This window comes from Urtica dioica, chromosome 9 (genome assembly GCF_054948205.1).
Source record: "Urtica dioica subsp. dioica isolate 48M chromosome 9, U.dioica_male_clone48M_v1_H2, whole genome shotgun sequence".
Classification (NCBI taxonomy): Eukaryota; Viridiplantae; Streptophyta; class Magnoliopsida; order Rosales; family Urticaceae; genus Urtica; species Urtica dioica.
In genome coordinates, this window is record NC_142764.1 from 14,140,584 (window position 1) to 14,159,736 (window position 19,153).

The window sequence follows — 19,153 nt, forward strand, 5'->3', positions numbered from 1 at the left end:
CTATCGCAAAAGTTTAATAATGTCATAAATTCACCAAGCATTTACTTTCTTTTACACCGCAAAAATATGTAAAAGATTATTTTTACCTGATTAAAATTAACCGTACCGTTTAATTGTTTGTTAACTTAGATTAACCAAATTATATTAATATATGTATAAGTAAGAATGAGTACGTCGCAACGCTAATAAATTTATATTTATCATATTGATATAATAATAACATAATTGTTATAAATGGTTCGGCGGGGTATGACATTTCTCCACTCATTCAACAAACATCTTTTTTCATTTTCAAAATACATAGACAATACAATTACAAAGACCATATTACCTTAATTTCTCGTAAACGACATATGGAAAGGTCTACAAGTGTCTTATTTTTCGTAAACGACATATGAAAAGGTCTACAAGTGTCTTGTCATACTCAAACGTGATACCGTGTATGTCTTCTCACTTCTATTTCATATGAGATGAGTTCACTAGATGCATTCAATACAAAAACGATAAAACAATATATATATATATATATATATATATATATATATATATATATTTGATCATAAGAATGAATGATCGGATAAAATGTAGTAATTCATGTCTCCGCTTTCTCTGCCGATGTATAATCATCTCACAACAAATAATTTCAGTATATTGTCCATCATGTCCTATGTATTATCACATTAAAATAACAATGTAATAAGAAAGGTTGGTCGCATATACATTAAAATAATAATGTAATAAGAAAGGTTCAGTGGGGCCCCGCAGGTATATCATACACGTATATACATATAAATTTTAATACATTAAGATAATCTATTATTATATTAGGAACATACACAATAACACAATAGAAAATGAAACAAACTAACCTCATTTTGAAGAATGTGTTGAAACTCATAGCATGTTCGTTCATAGACACCGATCATGTGAAACACCATAACTTCATCTGTTACCTCGATCGGTATAATTTCTTTTGTATCACAAAAGTTTAATAATGTCATAAATTCACCGAGCATTTACTTTCTTTTACACTGCAAAAATATGTAAAAGATTTTTTTACCTAAATTTCAATTAAAATTAACAATACTGTTTAATTATTGGTTAACTTAGACTAACCAAATTATCTTAATATATGTATTAATAAGAATGAATATGTCGCAACGCTAATCAATTTATTTTTATTATATTCCTATAATAATAATATAATTGTTATAAATGGCTCGGCGGGGTATGGCATTTCTCCACTCATTCAACAAACATCTTTTTCATTTTAAAAATACATAGACAATACAATTGCAAAGACAATGTTATCTTATTGTTTCGTAAACGACATATGGGGAGGTCTGCAATTGTCTTGCCATACTCAAACGTGATACCGTTTATGTCTTCTCACTTCAATGTCATTGCCATACTCAAACATGATACCGTTTATGTCTTCTCACTTCTATTTCATATGAGATGAGATAACTATATATATGCACTCAATAGAAAAACGATAAAAGAATATATATATATATATATATATATATATATATATATATATACACATTTGATCATAAGAATGAATGATCGGATAAAAAGTAATAACTCATGTCTCCGCTTTCTCTACCGATGTGTAATCCATCTCACACCAAATGATTTCAGTATATTGTCAATCATGTCCTACTCATTATTACATTAAAATAATAATGCAAAAAGAAAGGTTGGTCGCATATACATTAAAATAATAATGTAATAAGAAAGGTTTAGTGGGGCTCAGTGGATATAACGTACACATATATACATATTGCATTAAATAATCGATTTTATTTGAAGAACATAGACATAACAAAATAGAAAATGAAACACGCTAAACTCATTTTGAAGAATGTGTTGAAACTCATAACCTGTTCGTTCATTGACACGATCATGTGAAACACCATGACTTCATCCATTACCTCGATCGGTATAATTTTTTTGTATCTCAAAAGTTTAACAATTCCACAAATTCACCGAGCATTTACTTTCTTTTACACTGCAAAAATATGTAAAAGATGATTTTACCTAATTTTCGATTAAAACTAACCGTACCCTTTAATTGTTGGTTAACTTAGATTGACCTAATTATATTGATATAATAATAACATGATTGTTAGAAATGGCTCAGTGGGGCATGACGTTTCTCCACTCATTCAACAAACATCTTTTTCATTTTCAAAATACATAGACAATACAATTACAAAAACAATATTACCTTATTTTTTTGTAAACGACATATGGGGAAGTCTGCAAGTGTCTTGCCATACTCAAACATGATACCGTCTTCTCACTTCTATTTCATATGAGATGAGATCACTATATGCACTCAATAGAAAAATGATAAAAGAATATACACACACACACACACACACACACACACACACACACACACATATATATATATATATATATATATATATATATATATATACACATTTGATCATAAGAATGAATGATCGGATAAAAAGTAATAATTCATGTCTCTGCCGATGTGTAATCCATCACAAATCAAATGATTTCAGTAATAAGAAAGACTTGTCGCATATACATTACAATAATAATGTAATAAGAAAGGTTCATTGGGGACCTGTGAGTATACCGTACACGTATATACATATAAATTTTAATACATTAAGATAATTTATTTTATATAAAGAACATACAAAATAACAAAATTGAAAATGAAACATACTAACCTCATTTTCGAGGGCCGAGTTTTTAATCCAAAATATATATATATATATATATATATATATATATATATATATATATATATATAACGTCAAAGTCGTCAAGAGGGAGGTCGTTACGAACTTCGACTTTAAGAGATAAGGCGATAAGTAGCTAGTGTACGTCTTGCCTAAAGGCAACCAACGCTTGAACTTTGGAGGATGTGTTGATTTGGATCATGAGGTGTATCTCTTCTTTCTGGTCGAACAATCTAAAATATGAGTTTTTTTCAACCCATAATGCTATCGTCTTTAGGATTTCTCTTTTGACTTGAGTTATTTTATTTGAATTCGTAGTTCGCTTGTGATATTTTATCTTCTCATCTTTTGCTTTTGGGTTTTTTCTAACCAAAGCTTGCTTTTGTGTATGTGTGTATGTGTGTGTGTGTATGTGTGAGAGAGAGATTGTATGTTTTTTTTTATTACTAATTATTTAAATGAAAAAAACGGATTTTCATCAAAGCATGTCATAATTAAAGTCAAAATCAAGAAAAAAAAATCATAATATATACGTTTACTAATTTCAAGGTATATTTCTATGATCAAGGGTTAAATAAAAGTAGAAATATGATATTTCTAAATTAAAAATAAAATTATAACATTATATTATATATATATAATTATAAGTAAATAGCCATATATTTTTTTTTATTAACATGGTTAAATTTACATAAATATCAAAATTTACATAATTCATAAAGGAGTATATATGAAATGCTCGAATAAAATTATTAGTAACTCCTATCAGCTAATGTATTATTGATGTAGTGCATACATTATAAAATTAGAACATATGAACCTAGAGATGATTAGTGTCCATTCTTTATTTGAGTAATTTGACACTAGGAATGAAGTTTTCAAAAAGTTGATAATTTTGGTGTCTAATGCTTTAATCGTAAGTTTTGTTCATATGGACCTATAACGTCTCTCCATCTAGCTAAAGAATTTGGATATGTTAAATTAGCTAAATTGAAAATCATATTCAAATGTTTAATTTACTTGATGTTAAGAAATCAAACTAGAAAAGTTACTTAGTACTAAAATTGTCAAATAGCCAAATATAATTCTGAGGTTTATCATATAATGCTAGTTGAAATACATATCGTAGATTATATTAATAATATGGCCATGGATATTAAAAAGGTAAAAATAATGTAATCCAATATTCCGATTATTGAACTAACTAAAATAGGATTAATTAATGTACCAAAAAAATAAAATAGGATTAATTAAATGTGAGATTATGATTGCTTATTAACCAAACCACATAGATGGAGTTTGGTAGTAAGCTTCGTAGATGCTGAAATTGGGTCTCAACAATCACGATTAATAATCAAATGTGGTGCCGTTTTAAATTTATATTTGTGAATCTCATAATTTTATTTTGTTATAAGATAAATAAAATAGTATTTGCACCAAAATTTGTTAAGTGATGTATAACGCATTTAAGATATATTTAAAAATCAAACAAAGTGGCAACATCTCAATACTCTTTAAATTCTCGACTACGTTGTTTAAAAAAAAATTGATAAGTAAGGATTTTTATTTAACCTTGAGTGTAAGGTTTTAAGTATTTACGCTTAAGGATTAAACTCTTAATTGTTGCAAATAAATATTCTCGAATGCGAGAATGATCTAATGATGGAAATTTAAGAATATCTTAAAGGACAATTTGAAATAATTTCAAGAACGTCTTGAATTTGTTTGAGTAAGTTAAGTTACTGAAAGACTATATATATATAATTATTTTCACTCAATTGTGAGTGAAATATTATGTTTTTACCAAGGATTGAATCTCGCATCTCGCAATTGTACTGCACCTCTAATTTTGGAAGTACCTCGTCTCGTACCATGATATTTCACGATATATGACGAACGTCGGGATATCTCGTACCGCGTAGTACCCCGCATTTCGCGGGGTATATCGCAAAAAAAAGGTATTTCGCGAGATATTTGAAAAACTTTTCAATTAGGATATACATAAAAATAAATTTTAAAATAGAGTTTTCAATTATCGCACACTCTCTCATCTTCTCGCTTATTCCAAGAGGACAGTTATCACATACATTTTGTACTTCTTCGATTATTTTTAACGACAAGGTAATTTTTCACCCCAGTAACATCCTATTATGTTTTTACTAAGAAGGATCTACTTAAGACAAATTAAAGAGAAAGAAAAAAGATTTGTGGTGGAAACTAATAGGGGTAAAGAGTTGGAGGACTCCCCTTTAGAAATCAGTCCAAACTCTCAAACGCCCTATCGCCCATAAGCACCGAACAAACAACGAAAAAAAAGGAAAAAAAAAAAAAAACACGCAGAAGAAGTACGAACGAAAAGAAATAAAAAAAAAAAAGCAAAGGAAAAGAAAGAACGAAACAGAGAGAGACAAAGAGAGAGATGAGCGAAATCGAGAGAGAGAATCAGCGAGACTGAGAGAGAGACGGTGATATTGAGGGAGCGAGAGATAGTGAGGGAGACGAGGACGAAGGCCGCGAGTGGAGGAATCCGGCAAAGAGATTGACCGAGGTGTTTGTGATTTGGTGAGTACGTTACGAGTCTTTATATAAATGGATAAGGATGATTCTGCAATTAAGGTCTAAGTTTGTTTATTTTGTTAAGTGAAACCCAAGAGCTCCCAGTAATAAATAAAACAGGGCAAACACGTTCCCATTTTTTCGCCGCCGTGAAGGTCATCTAGGCATTCAAGTCTGATAATGACTTTCCTTCTCTGCAAAAGTCGGTCTCTCTTAAGCAAGGCCGAAGAGTGCAGTAGATCCGAATGTTGCTTTATTTGCATACAAACCCGTAGTTTGGTTAATCTGAAGCTGAAATGGGTTAAAGACAAGACATTAGACGGTTCTGTGACGAGGATGAAGAATGTGAAAGCAGCCTCGAGGCTTGTGACTGTGTTATCTCGCGCACCCGAGTGTTGTCTTCCGATACATCAGCTTTCGAGTCACCGCGGCCAACTCGGTGTTCAAACGGGTCTCAGGCTCACTAACTTCATGAGGAAAAACACTTCCATCTTCACAGAGTCCGAAACTCTTGATTACAGAGGATCTCGGGTCCCGTGTTTCGGCTTAACTCGCGAAGCCCACGAGCTACGCGAAGAGGAACTCCGAGTCGCCGAGGAGAACCACACCGACATCCTCAACAGGCTATGCAAACTTCTCATGCTCACGAAAGATCTCGTTCTTCCTCTACGTGCCTTACACCAGCTGAAATGGGAGCTCGGTTTGCCCTACGATTTTCATCGCTCGTTCATTCCTCGCCACCCTGATCTGTTCTCCCTCGTCCAACTTTCCCACGAAGAGGTCGGCTTGAAGCTCAACGTGTGGGACGACGACCTCGCCGTCTCCGAACTGCAGAGAACTTCTTCTTCAGAAAACCACGATTGCTTATCCTTTCCGATCGGATTCACGAGGGGTTTCGGGCTGAAGAGGAAGTGCATGGAGTGGCTCAGAGAGTGGCAGACCCTCCCGTACACATCTCCGTACTCAGACTCGTCCCACTTGGATTCGCGAACCGACGTGTCCGAGAAGAGGATCGTGGGCGTGTTCCACGAGCTTCTTCACCTCTCCATAGAGAAGCGAATCGAGCGCAAGAACGTGAGCAATCTCCGAAAGCCGTTCGCTCTTCCGCAGAAGTTCACGAAGGTGTTTGAGCGACACCCGGGAATATTTTACATATCGATGAAGGGCGACAAGCACACCGTGATCCTCCGCGAAGCTTATGACGGTCGCAGACTTTTGCATAAACACCCGCTAATTGCAATCAGGGAGAAGCTTGCGAGCTTGCTTCGACAAGGATATTCTTACAAGAAACCGCCACGTGCTGATACATCAGAAGACACTTTAGGGTCATTAGATTGACTTTTCATGGTGCGTTTCTGTACGCTTCAGATTGTTCATGGATCTTTGCCACTTATACAGCAGCAAGCGACTGAAGAGCAGTTAGCTTTTTTTTAACCAGAATTTTAGTGCAGGTTCTAGTTGTGTTAGTCTTGTATTCTCTCTAATCTTTATGGAAATGTGAAGTCTTAGACTGTTTGGAATGTTTGGATATGACAGAAGATATTTGATACTCAACATAACGCTTTGTCGCTTACCTCGTTGAGCTGTATTCTAGGAATTATGGATATGACAGAAATATTCGACATAACGCTTATGGATATGACAGAAATATTCTAGGAATTATGCATTTTTTTTACAGAAATGATTTTTGGCACGGCTCACGATTTTCAACGATCCACTCAGAAGTTAACACGTGCCCACCCAAAAGTATTAAACATCCACATGTCAACTTCTGAGTGGATCGTTGAAAATCGTGAGCCGTGCCGAATAGCATTACTCTTTTTTTTAACAGCAAAATTTTTCATTACAGTAGGGAACACGTTAACTGATACATATATATATATATATATATATATATATATATATATACAAGGAACCAATGTGGTCCTCAGTCATGCTTTGACTCGAATCCAACACATAAACTGAAAATGTAAAGCTATCATGGCTTAATCATCCTATGAACAAGACACCAATATAAAACAAAGGATACAGAACAAGACAAATATCAGATAACGAAAAAATAAAAAACAAACTAAAGGAACACAACCCACAAATCGGAACAAAAACGAGAGAAGCCAACTTCAGGCCTAAAACGGCGCACCTCTGCTGATCCTAGGAGCCCAGTGCACAGTGGCAACTTGGCCATCGACCTCAACGATACCTCTCGGCCCATAATGTGGAAAAGCGCAAGCTAGCACACAATAAGAGTTGTAGCGCCTGCATTTCTTTTGGGTCACGCGGACTGCCCATATGATTATTACACTGCTATAAATAGTGGCCTTCATAGTGCACTTTCCATGAGATCCCTAAAAAATCGTCTTCTTCTTCTTCTTCTTCTTCAGCGTTCTCGCCTCCCAAACCCAAACAGAGCTACAGAGCTTCTATACTCAGCCCTTCTATCCTCCGCAACAAAACCACAATCCCCGCTAGATCCCTCACTCCTTTCTCATTTATCCACAACTCCGGCGATAGTGTCAGGAAGAGTTTCCTCGTCTTCCTTCTCGTGCGCTCGTGCCTCTGTTGGCGTCTTTGCCCCCGCCATCAACTCTGTTATGGCGCTCGGCGTCACGATGCCGATGAAGCTTCAATCCACACGAACTTGCCACCGTTCATCTCTTCCAAAAGAACACTACCACTTCATCTGCATTACGAATTTTGCCTCGAGGTTCGAACACTATTTTTTCATTTTTGAGTTGAGCTTTCTTCTTCTTTAAGTCAAACTTGTTGATTTTGAATTGTAAGCTTGTTTGTAAATTGTAAGCCTTTTCGGATTCTTGCAAACTATTTTGATTTTATATATAAAATAGTAAATAAGGGCGGTTGTTACTGGAGAAATCAGGCAATCTAGGCGACTTGAAACTATGACAATTATCAAATAGCCAATATTTACCTTTTCTTTTAATAACTAACCATTCTTAATTAATTTAGAAAGTTTTTATTAAATCAATTTAACTTTTTTTTTTTTTTCCATTAATAAGCTCATAATTATCTTACAATAATTAAATACAAGATATGGATATCAAAACTAAATCTAGACATTTTTTTTATTCAAATTCCATGCTTTTAGAGTTGATAAATTTATATTCAAATCCCACTTTTTTTTTTTAAATCATAAATTGTTATTCGTTGAAATTTAAATTTTTGGACGACTGTTTGTTTATCAGCAAAACAGATTTTTGCATCCCAAAAAAATTCTCAAAAACATGATTGTAGGGTTTGTTTGTTAACAAACGGCTAATGTTAATAAACAGTTTGTTTACTAACAAACGATTTATATTATTACACAATATGCTTGCTAATAAACGATGTAAAAAACTGTAGGTCTAACAATAAAGGAATAAAATGGAAATCCTAAAAAAAAAAAAAACACTAAAAACATGGTTGGAGGTTTATTTGTTTACAAATGGTCATGTAAATAAACGGTTTGTTTATAAAAAAAAAACGATTCATTCTAGTAATCAATTTGTTTGTGAATAAAGTATAAACCAAATGTCCACGATCATATTGAAGAAGTAAAACGGAAAAAAATATCTCAGAAAAATTCCCTTAAAAAAATAAACCCCAGAAATGAATGAAAAATGAAGAAAATATGATGTTGGTTGAGTACATTATTGGTGTTAGAAAATTCTTCGAAGTTGAAGACGTCGAGGCTTGAATCACGTATGGAAATGTTTTCCTTATAGTATTTCCTGTACCCCAAAAATGTCTTTAAGGTTCAGAACAAGAATACAGCAAGATACGACAAGCCTTATTTCGGACTGCACCAAGACAGAGTGAAATCCGAAAATAGGCCAGAACAATTTTCTGGGAAAAGTGTTTTGGAAAAAGAGAGCAGGTTCGAAAACCGTGTTTTGATTTCTGAAACCGAACTCGGTTTATAAAGAAATGTACCTGTTTGTGAAAAAGTTCGACGAACAAAAGCACCATTTCGTTCAAACGACAGGAACAGACGCAAACGACACGACCGTTCGTTTCCGAAACGACGTGACTGTCCATTCAAACGATAACAAAAAATAACCACCGAAACAGGAGGCGCGACTGTTGGCAAGAAGCTCGCGGACCGTGCCGTGCCGAAGTGCCAAAAAGCGCCACTAAAGCCTTCACGCTGGAGCCGGAGTCGGACGCCGCTGTCGTCGGTGGCGACACCGGCGATGGCGGATGTGTGTGTGAAAGGTAGCATAGATACGCCACCTCACCTCCACCTCACATCCACATGACATTCCCCTTCTACCACTTGTTTATTCATGGTTATTAAATGCAACTTATATAAGGTGCTCAACACCGTTGTGTTTATTCCATGTGGGACTCTTTCCCACTCACAAACACACTCTCTCAACAACACACTATTTTATCTTTTAGTGAACAACTTAAAATAAAGCTTTAAATAATTAAAGCAGTTTATTTAATATAAGCTTTTTCCAACAATCCCCCACTTGTTCAGAAAAGACAAAAATAGAATCCAGGAGAGAAAACAAAGAGTGTTAGTACAGCTAAGTATCTTTCGATTTGAACTTATCCTTAGTATAAGTAACACAAGACTTTATCGGAAATTAGTAGCTAGGCTTTGAACCTATTTTCCTTGTGACAAAGTCGGTGTTACTCAACACAGACCCTTTAGTCTTCTTTGCCTACATCACACGCTTAGCACCGTTAATGGCCATGTGCTCATCCTGTATCGTGAATTTTTCATGAGAGAAAATTCAACTCTCACTTTGGGACGACACCATCCCGAAACTCACATAGGTGAAGTTCTTACAGCATCTTTGTTACTTATAGATACTTGTCCTCAAGACTGAACTTCATTGAGAGTTAAGAAACTCAACCTCCCGTTGTAACAGTAAACATTATTACATAATGTTACGAATATCCAAATCAATGACTTGTTCATACCCATTGAACGTAATGTTAGTCATTTCCTAACCTTAGGTTGGGTTTCCATCATTGTCAGATCACTACTTAAGGAGTTTAAGACCCATACCTTTCGAGGTCGATTTCATCAAATCTCTTGCAAGAGGTTTAGTGAAAGGATCAGCAATGTTAAACCTTTATCTCGCATATGTGAGCGAAATGATTCCCTCCTTGATCAGTTTCCTCACATAGTCATGTCTAAGACTAATATGTCTAGACTTTCCATATACAATTCACTATATGCTCTTGCTAAAGTTGATTGACTATCACAATGTATCGACACGGTTGATATATTGTCTTTAGCCAATGGAACTTCTAAAAGAAGATCCCTCAACCATTCAACCTCTTGACCTGCGGAAGCCAGAGCCACGAACTCTGATTCCATGGTTGAATGCGTAATACATGTTTGTTTCTTTGATTTCCAAGAAAGTGCTCCACTGGCGAGTGTAAACACCCATCCTGTCATAGATTTGTTATCTCCGACACTCGATATCCAACTTGCGTCAGTATATCCTTCTAGTACGGGAGGAAACTGATCGTATTGAAGTCCAAGATTTTTGGTTTTCAAAAGAAATCCAAAAATTCTCCCAATGGCCTTCTAATGCTCGGCACTTGGATTGCCAATAAATCTGCTCATTTTACTAACGGAGAATGCTATGTTTGGTCGAGTACAGCCCTTCCATCATTCTTTTCAAGTCTTACACTTGGATCAAAGGAGGTGTTCACCTCTTTGAACTTTAAATGTTTGAACTTATCAAGCACTTTTCAACATAGTGTGATTGTTTAAGTTCATAATCCCCACTGGTTCTACGAACCTTGATACCCAAAATAGTATCAACTTGTAAAAGGTATTTCATTTTGAAAGTGAAAGATAGAAACCTCTTCATTTCTAATATTCCTTTCATCTCATTGCTAATGATTCAACATAGAGACATAGGAAGATCACAAGGTTACCACGCTCCTTTGTGTACAAACACTTGTCACAAACGTTAGGAACAAATCCATTCGAAAGTATGACCGAGTCAAACTTTTGATGTCATTGTTTGGGTGCTTGTTTCAATCCATATAAGGATTTAACAAGTTTGTAAACCTTTTGTTCATTACCCGGAAGCACATAACCTTCCGGCTCTCCATGTAAATCTCCTCATCGAGATCTCCATTTTAAAATGCCGTCTTGACATCCATTTCATGAACATTGAGGTTATACAAAGAAGCCAAGACAAACAACACTCTAATTATGGTTGTCCTTGCTACTGGTGCATACGTGTCAAAGTAATCAATTCCTTCATGTTGTCGAAATCCTTTGGTTACTAATCTAGCCTTGTAAGTGTTAAGAGTACCATCATTATGGTACTTCTTTTGGAACACCCACTTAAACCCAATGGGTCTCGACCCTTTGGGCAGATCGACAATCTCCCAAGTGTGGCTTGACATAATAGAATCCATTTCATCTTGGATAGCATCCTTCCAAAAGGCAGAGTCCCGAGAAGCCACAACTTCATTATAAGTCTTAGGATCAGCTTCAACGAGAAGAATTATAGGAATCTTTCGAGCAAAACTCTCTCTATTTCCTTCTACTAGGTAAAAAGAAATAAGTTGAGAATCTATTTCATTAGGTCCTAAATCCTTAGTCTTACAGACTCTTTTGCTTATCCAAAGTTCGGGTTGTTCTACAACTACTCTAGAAGAACTTTCCTCTCGAGGTTCTTCATTAGTGGAATTATGAGATTCCTTTTCTTTCGAGTTAAGATTCTCAAAGAATTCCACATCTCGAAATTCTACTATCACATTAGATTCTAAGTTTAGAAGTCTATATGCCTTGCTATTCGTAGCATAGCCAACAAAAGCACTTTGTATCCCTCGAGGACCAAACTTGGTCCTTTTAGGATCCATGTTTTTTGTAGTAGGCTAGACACCATCACACTTTGAAATACCCAATATTTGACTTTCACCCTTTCCATACCTCGTACGGAGATATTTGGATTTTCTTTAAAAGAATACGGTTTAAAATATGACATGCATAAAGTAAAGCTTCACCCCACAAACTAAAAGGTAATTCAGATTGCATTAACATGGCATTTATCATCTCTTGAAGTGTCCAATTTTTATGTTTGGCTAAAGCCGTTTGTTGTGGTGTTCTAGGTGCGGAACAGTCATGAATAATACCATTTTCTTCACAAAACGCATTAAAATCACTAGGAAAAAATTCACCACCCCTATCACTTCTAAGGACTTTAACATTAATTCCTAATTGATTTTCTACTTCAGTCTTATACACCTTAAAAGCATTAAAAGCTTCATCTTTATGTTTCAACAAATAAACATATGTAAATCTAGAGCAATCATCAATAAAGGTTATAAAATACCTATTTCCCCAACAGGTTAACATGCCATTAAATTCACATATGTCGGAATGTATAAGATCTAGCAACTTAGAATTTCTCTCAACACTATGAAAAGGTTTTTTTTTTTTTTTTTTTTATCATTTTAGATTTCACACATATTTCACATTTATCTAATTTATCAGATTTGCACGAAATTAAACCACATTTAATTAATCTTTTCATAGTACTAAATCCTATATGTGCTAATCTACTATGCCATAAAGAAACAGAATCAAGCATATAAGCAGAAGGAGAAATTTCATTAATAACATTGTCAATAATACATAGTTTGACAATCCCTTCACTGGAATAGTCCATTCCAACAAATACACCATTACGGGTCAAGATAAACTTGCCCGACTCATACACAGATTTGATCCCCGGTTTGCCTAGGAGATCACCACTAACAATGTTTCTACACATTTCAGGAACACATTGGCCAAAGTGATCGTCTTCCCGGAGGTGAAGTTGAGATCCATGTTTCCGATGCCGATAACTTGAGAGCGATGCTCGTTTCCCATCTGAATCGCTTGTCCATCGTTGACTTCACAATAGGTGTCAGCCCTATCATAGGTGATGTGAACGGTAGCACAAGTGTTGTACCACCACCCTTGAACCTTGCCATTGACCGCCATGAGTTCGCTCAACGTAGCGACTATGTTTCCATCGGTCGTAGTGGCGTCGACTTCTTTCTCACCCATCTTGCGGTGTCGACAATCTCGAGCATAGTGACTGGGTTTGCCACACACATAGCAATCCCCTTTGACCATCTTGGGTACAGGCTTCTTACCGAATGTGGATTTGCCGGAATGCTTGAGTTTCTTCGAGTCTTTTTTGGAACCCGAAGATCATCCCTTATCATTCCTCTTCCTCTTGCCTTTAGCGTTCACCGCATTGGCCTTGGAAATTTCGGCATCCGTGGTATTCTCTCTTATCCTCGATTCCTCCTCGATTCGAAGATATTTCTGGATTTGTTCCAAAGAGAAGTCTTCGGTGTTGTGAAGAAGTTTCTTGCGATAACCTTTCCACAAGTTGGGCAATTTAGCAATAATCGCACCAACTTGAAAAGCCTCTGGAACTTCAATCTTCACAGCCCTCAATTTGTTGACAATAACTTGCAATTCATGCACTTGAGCAAGTATGTACGCTTGTCATCAAACATTTTGAAATCAAAGTAACTCGAGACAAGGAACTTTTTGGTACCTTCTTCTTCCGCTTTGAACTTGTACTCGAGAGCCTTCAATATCTCTGTCGCCGATGGATTGTCGGTGTAGAGATCATAGAGTCGGTCCGATAGTGTGTTTATGATGTGTCCACGGCACAGCAACTCGTCCTCTTGACGCTTCTTCCGGTTTGCCTTGAGTTATTCATCATCATTGTCCATTGGCTCCGGGATGGGCTCCAACGTCGGGTTCAGCACGTAGAAGCTCTTCATGGCGGTGAGGAAGAACCGTATCTTGTCCTGCCAGCGGGTGAAGTTGGTGCCGTCGAAGCGATCCAACTTGATGAAATCCTGGCTCATCACTTTCAGACTCGAAACAGACGCCTCGGTAGCCATAGCACAAGATACTATAAGATTGTTAGAAAATTCTTCGATGTTGAAGATGTCGAGGCTTGAATCACGCATGTAAATGCTTTCCTTATAGTATTTCCTGTACCCCAAAAATGTCTTATTCAGGACTGCACCAAGACAGAGTGAAATCCGAAAATAGGCAAGGACAAAATTTTCTGGGAAAAGTGTTTCGGGGAAGAGAGAGCGGGTTTGAAAACCGTGTTTTGATTTCTGAAACCGAACTCAGTTTAAAAAGAAATCGTACCTGTTCCTGAAAAGGTTCGACGAAAAGAAGCACCATTTTGCTCAAACGACAAGAACAGACGCAAACGACACGGCCGTTGGCCAAACGACTATTCGTTTCCGAAACGACGTGACTGTCCATTCAAAGGATAACAAAAAATAATCACCAAAACAGGAGGCGCGACTGTTGGCGAGAATCGCCGTGAGAAGCCCGCGGACCGCGCCGAAGTGCTGTCGCCGGTGGCGACACCGGCGAGGGCGGATGTGAGTGTGAAAGGTAGCATAGATACGCCACCTCACCTCCACCTCAGATCCACATGGCATATTCCCCTTCTACCACTTGTTTATTCAATGGTTATTAAATGCAACTTATATAAGGTGATCAACACTTTTCTGTTTATTCCATTTTGGACTTATGCCCACTCATAAACACACTCTCTCAACAACAACACACTATTTCGTCTTTTAGTGAGCAAATTAAATTAAAGCTTTAAATAATTTCCGGAAATCAATTAAAATTTCCGAAATAACGTGACAAAAAATTAAAAAAAATCTGCCGATATTTTTTCAAAACGTGGGCTAACGTTTTTTCATAAAATCAAGTCAATGTTATATTGATAACTACTATTTCCTATAATTTTGACACGTCATCTATTTGGGCTAGATTTGAAACTAGTGCGAAACGTTACGTCATATTTTTGGGCTAGATTTGAAACTAGTGCAAAACGTGGGCTAGATCACAATTGCAACGTTTGAAGTGGCTTAGTTCGACTAATTTTTGGGTAAATTGGCAACGTAGCCATTATAAAACATGATTTTTGCTTTCTAGCCCACGTTTGGTTAATTTTGCAATCTAGCCATTTACCATAATAAATGAACATAAAATACCTGATTTACCCCTATTATTTAAAAGACGTTTATAAAACACTAACCCACGTTTGACTATTTAAATTAAGTAATTTTATTTCAGAATTGTTAATCAGGTGATTGTAAATATAAAAGGAAGGGGATTGAATTAGTCAACGTAACTAATTGAAGGAACAAATATTCGGTATTGATTTTTAAAAGGAAAAAAATTGTTTCCAAAATAATATTAAAAGTTGTTGAATAATTAATGGGTACGTGTGCATTAAATGCATACGTAATAGTCTCTCTCTTCTTTATTCGAATCTCATTTGAATTGGTTTATTTCTATAAATTATCTCAGTTGCGGTTTATTTATGTTAATTTGCAGATTAGTTCAAAATAAACAAAAAATTAACGAGTACTTTATTTATGTTAATTTGCAGATTAGTTCAAAATAAACAAAAATTAACGAGTACGTAAAAAATTGATATCGTGATTAAATGAGCGATATATTTCAAAATTTAACATTAAAACATAATAAAAAATAACCCCTAAAAACTGGAAATTCGAATTTCATCTTGTAGAGCCTAAAAAATATCACGAACAATATTGTTTTCCTTCCCATTAAACTAGTCCGCAAAATAGGAAAGTCAACTAACTAGATTTAAATATGTGCATTAATTAAATAAAAAAGTTACAAATTAAAATTTCCGGAAATCAATTAAAATTTCCGAAATAACGTGACAAAAAATTAAAAAAAAAATTTGCCGATATTTTTTCAAAACGTGAGCTAACGTTTTTTTTTTCTTCACAAAATCAAGTCAAAGTTATATTGGTAACTACCATTTCCTATAATTTTGACACGTAATCTTTTTGGGCTAGATTTGAAACTAGTGCGAAACGTGGGCTAGATCACAATTGCAACATTTGAAGTGGCTTAGTTCGACTAATTTTTCATAGTTAAATCACTTTATTTAATATAAGCTTTTTCCAACAATTGGGCAAAACGTTATTAAATTAAATATGGCTACAAGTAAGGAGATATACCAAATAAAGCATGTGTAATCTTTAAATTAAAATTCAACTATTCACCATTAATAATAATTCTGAGAAAAAATTAGCACTTACTTTTTATAAATTTGAGGGCATATTTGTCATGTTAAGTGGACTAAGTGGGCAATGTGGCTATGCATTTAATAAAAGGAGAAATTAAAAAAAAAACTTTTTAAGTGTTTTCTTTTAGTAATAGTTGATATATATTTCAGATCTTTCAATTTTTTTTTAAACGGTAGATAATTATTTTCCTTCTAAATTAAATTATAAACAGTGAATAAAATTAAATAGAATGCAAAATAGTAAACAATATTTTTTTGAAAAATTGTAAACATCATGAAAAATCAAGAGAACTGACGGTTTACGATTTATAAAAAGCTATTCTCGTAATAAAAGCTTTAAACATTCTATTTTTTGCGATAAATTACAAAAAAACGATTTCCAGAAGCAATTTCGATTGTAATGACTATTTTGCTAAATCTCATATTCAAGGCTATAATGCTATAATGCCCTTATTAGTAAGGGTATTATGTGTTAGTTAATTTTTTTTAAAGCAAATAGTCCACGGAATTTTGAACAATGGGATACATGTGATTTATAAAATCTTTTTAAGGTATTACTCAGTAGTAAATATTTTTTTAAAGAGTAAGCTGGGGTATAGACGTGATATAAGGAACAAAACATCACATTTCAATATAACTTAGGGGCGCAAATGGTATTTTCCTTTTTTTAGAAGGAGAAATATGTTTGTGGCGAATATTTCTTGGAATTTGAAATAAAAAATAAAACTACTCTGGAAATATGTTCATTCGTATTCAGAGAATAAGTGGTTCAAGACCGTGTGCATTTTTAAGCCCTTATTTCAAGCCTCGATTTCACCTCATTCTTATATGAGAATACCTCGTTCTTTTGTTATCTCATTCTTATTTTCCGGCGACGATAGAAATATAATATTTGCAAAGCAAAGTACGATTTATGTATGTATTAATTGTAATCTTAATGATAATTTTGTTTAAATATTTAGCTCGCAAAGTATTCGAGGAAGGGTTTCAAACACTAGATGTATATGTAATATACTCAATTTCCCGAAGTTTTTCATTAGACATTAGGGAATACGTAGGGGAAATTAGGGGAAATTACGTAACTACCTCGAAATGGACACTGTATAATTTTTTTTTTTTTTTTTTTTTTTTTTTTTTTTATGTTTGAAACTATTTTTTAAATTCCTCAAGAACTAAATATCCAAAAAATTGCCATTTAGGTTATAGCCTAGCAGTTACTACATAAACCTAAATTTTATTTTGTTTTCACAAATATTATCTTCCCGCGGTAGACGTTGGCTGACTCTGAAAATCAACTCAAATGCACTAAAAATGAGATATTTCTGAAAATTAGATATTCTCAAAATGAGAATGAAATGTGAGATATAATTATATGAATGTTTTATTAGAATAAGATAACCCTTGTAATTCCCAGAGTATATTATTGTCGAATTGCGAATTTTCTTGATAGCATATACACGAGTGAAAGATTGACAAATTAGATCGTTAAGATCCGTTTGACAAGAATAAAATCTAATCTTATAAAAAATCAACAGCAAATTACTGATGTTTAGGGAATATTATCCAACTAATTTGAATAAAATGATAGGGATTGGATAAAGGATTAATTACAATTAATAAAGAAAAATAATTTCATTAAATATAGGGAAAATATCAAAACTATCCCTCGTGTTTAATCGAAATGCGAGATTTATCCCCTTTATTTTTAGAAATATGAGAGATATCTCTTTAGTTTAATATAAATGACATATACCTCCCCTAAAAAAATGTCATATTACAAATATCACCATTTTCGTTTATTTTTTACAAAAAAAATAATTTGAACTCCCCAAAATACCCTTGATAGAATAAATATTTATTTACTATTTTATTAAAAAAAATCAAAATCTCTCTTTATAAAAAAAATCCTTAACTTTTTATAAAGAAATTTTTTAATTTAAACTTTTTTTATATAGAATAGAAAATAAAAAATTATTTTATTAAGGGTATTTTGGGGAGTTCAAATTATTTTTTTTGTAAAAAATAAACGAAAGAGGGTGATATTTGTAATATAACATTTTTTTAGGGGATGTATATGTCATTTATATTAAACTGAAGGGATATGTCTGATATTTCTAGAAATAGAGGGGATAAATCTCGCATTTCGATTAAACACGAGGGATACTGTTGATATTTTCCCTTAAATATACGATATTTTAACACCCCGAAGTTGGTATGTATACGACACACATACCAAGCATGCTAACTAATTAGTAAAACATTGTCTTGTTTCGAGCCTTGGTAAGAATATTCCTGAGCTAATATTTGAACAGAATCAACGACATGCATGTTTGACGATATCAACATGTTTTGTGCGGTCATATTGACTTGGATAATGTGATCAATTCTTTTTTCTGGTACGCTGTATATGGTCCCTCGTGGCCTAAGCGTTATGCGCTAGCTATGCTTGGACGCCGTTGGCCCTTGTGGTCGAAAATCAGCTTTGTGCGACAACAATTATGGCCCCTCATGGCAGGCACCGCTCCTAGAAATACTCACTTAAACGACAAATTTTCCATGACGGAAGTTTTTTTTCCATCGGGAAATACCTTGACCCCGAGTTTTTCACGACGGAAAATAGTTTACATCGTGGAAAGTCATATGATTCTTTCCACAATGAAAATAAACTTCCGTCATGAAAATGTTATTTTCCACAATGGTTTTTAGTTCCGTTGTGAAAAAATAACACCTTTTGCAAGCTCTCTCCGGGATAATGAGATGTCTCACCATAATGAGGAGTGCTTC

At 34.5% G+C, this 19,153-nt stretch overlaps 1 protein-coding gene across 1 annotated transcript; it reads left to right on the forward strand.

Moving 5' to 3' along the window:
* The first annotated feature begins 4,963 nt into the window (after positions 1–4,963).
* LOC149385137 (Ubiquitin carboxyl-terminal hydrolase family protein) lies at positions 4,964–6,954 on the forward strand. The gene has a single exon (XM_089625060.1). The coding sequence runs from the start codon at positions 5,463–5,465 to the stop codon at positions 6,618–6,620; it is 1,158 nt and encodes a 385-aa protein (XP_089481186.1). The 5' UTR covers positions 4,964–5,462; the 3' UTR covers positions 6,621–6,954.
* Positions 6,955–19,153: the final 12,199 nt, after the last annotated feature.

Excerpts from the sequence above, each read along its gene's own strand:
- LOC149385137 (XM_089625060.1), top strand. The coding sequence starts at position 5,463 with ATGACTTTCCTTCTCTGCAAAAGTCGGTCTCTCTTAAGCAAGGCCGAA.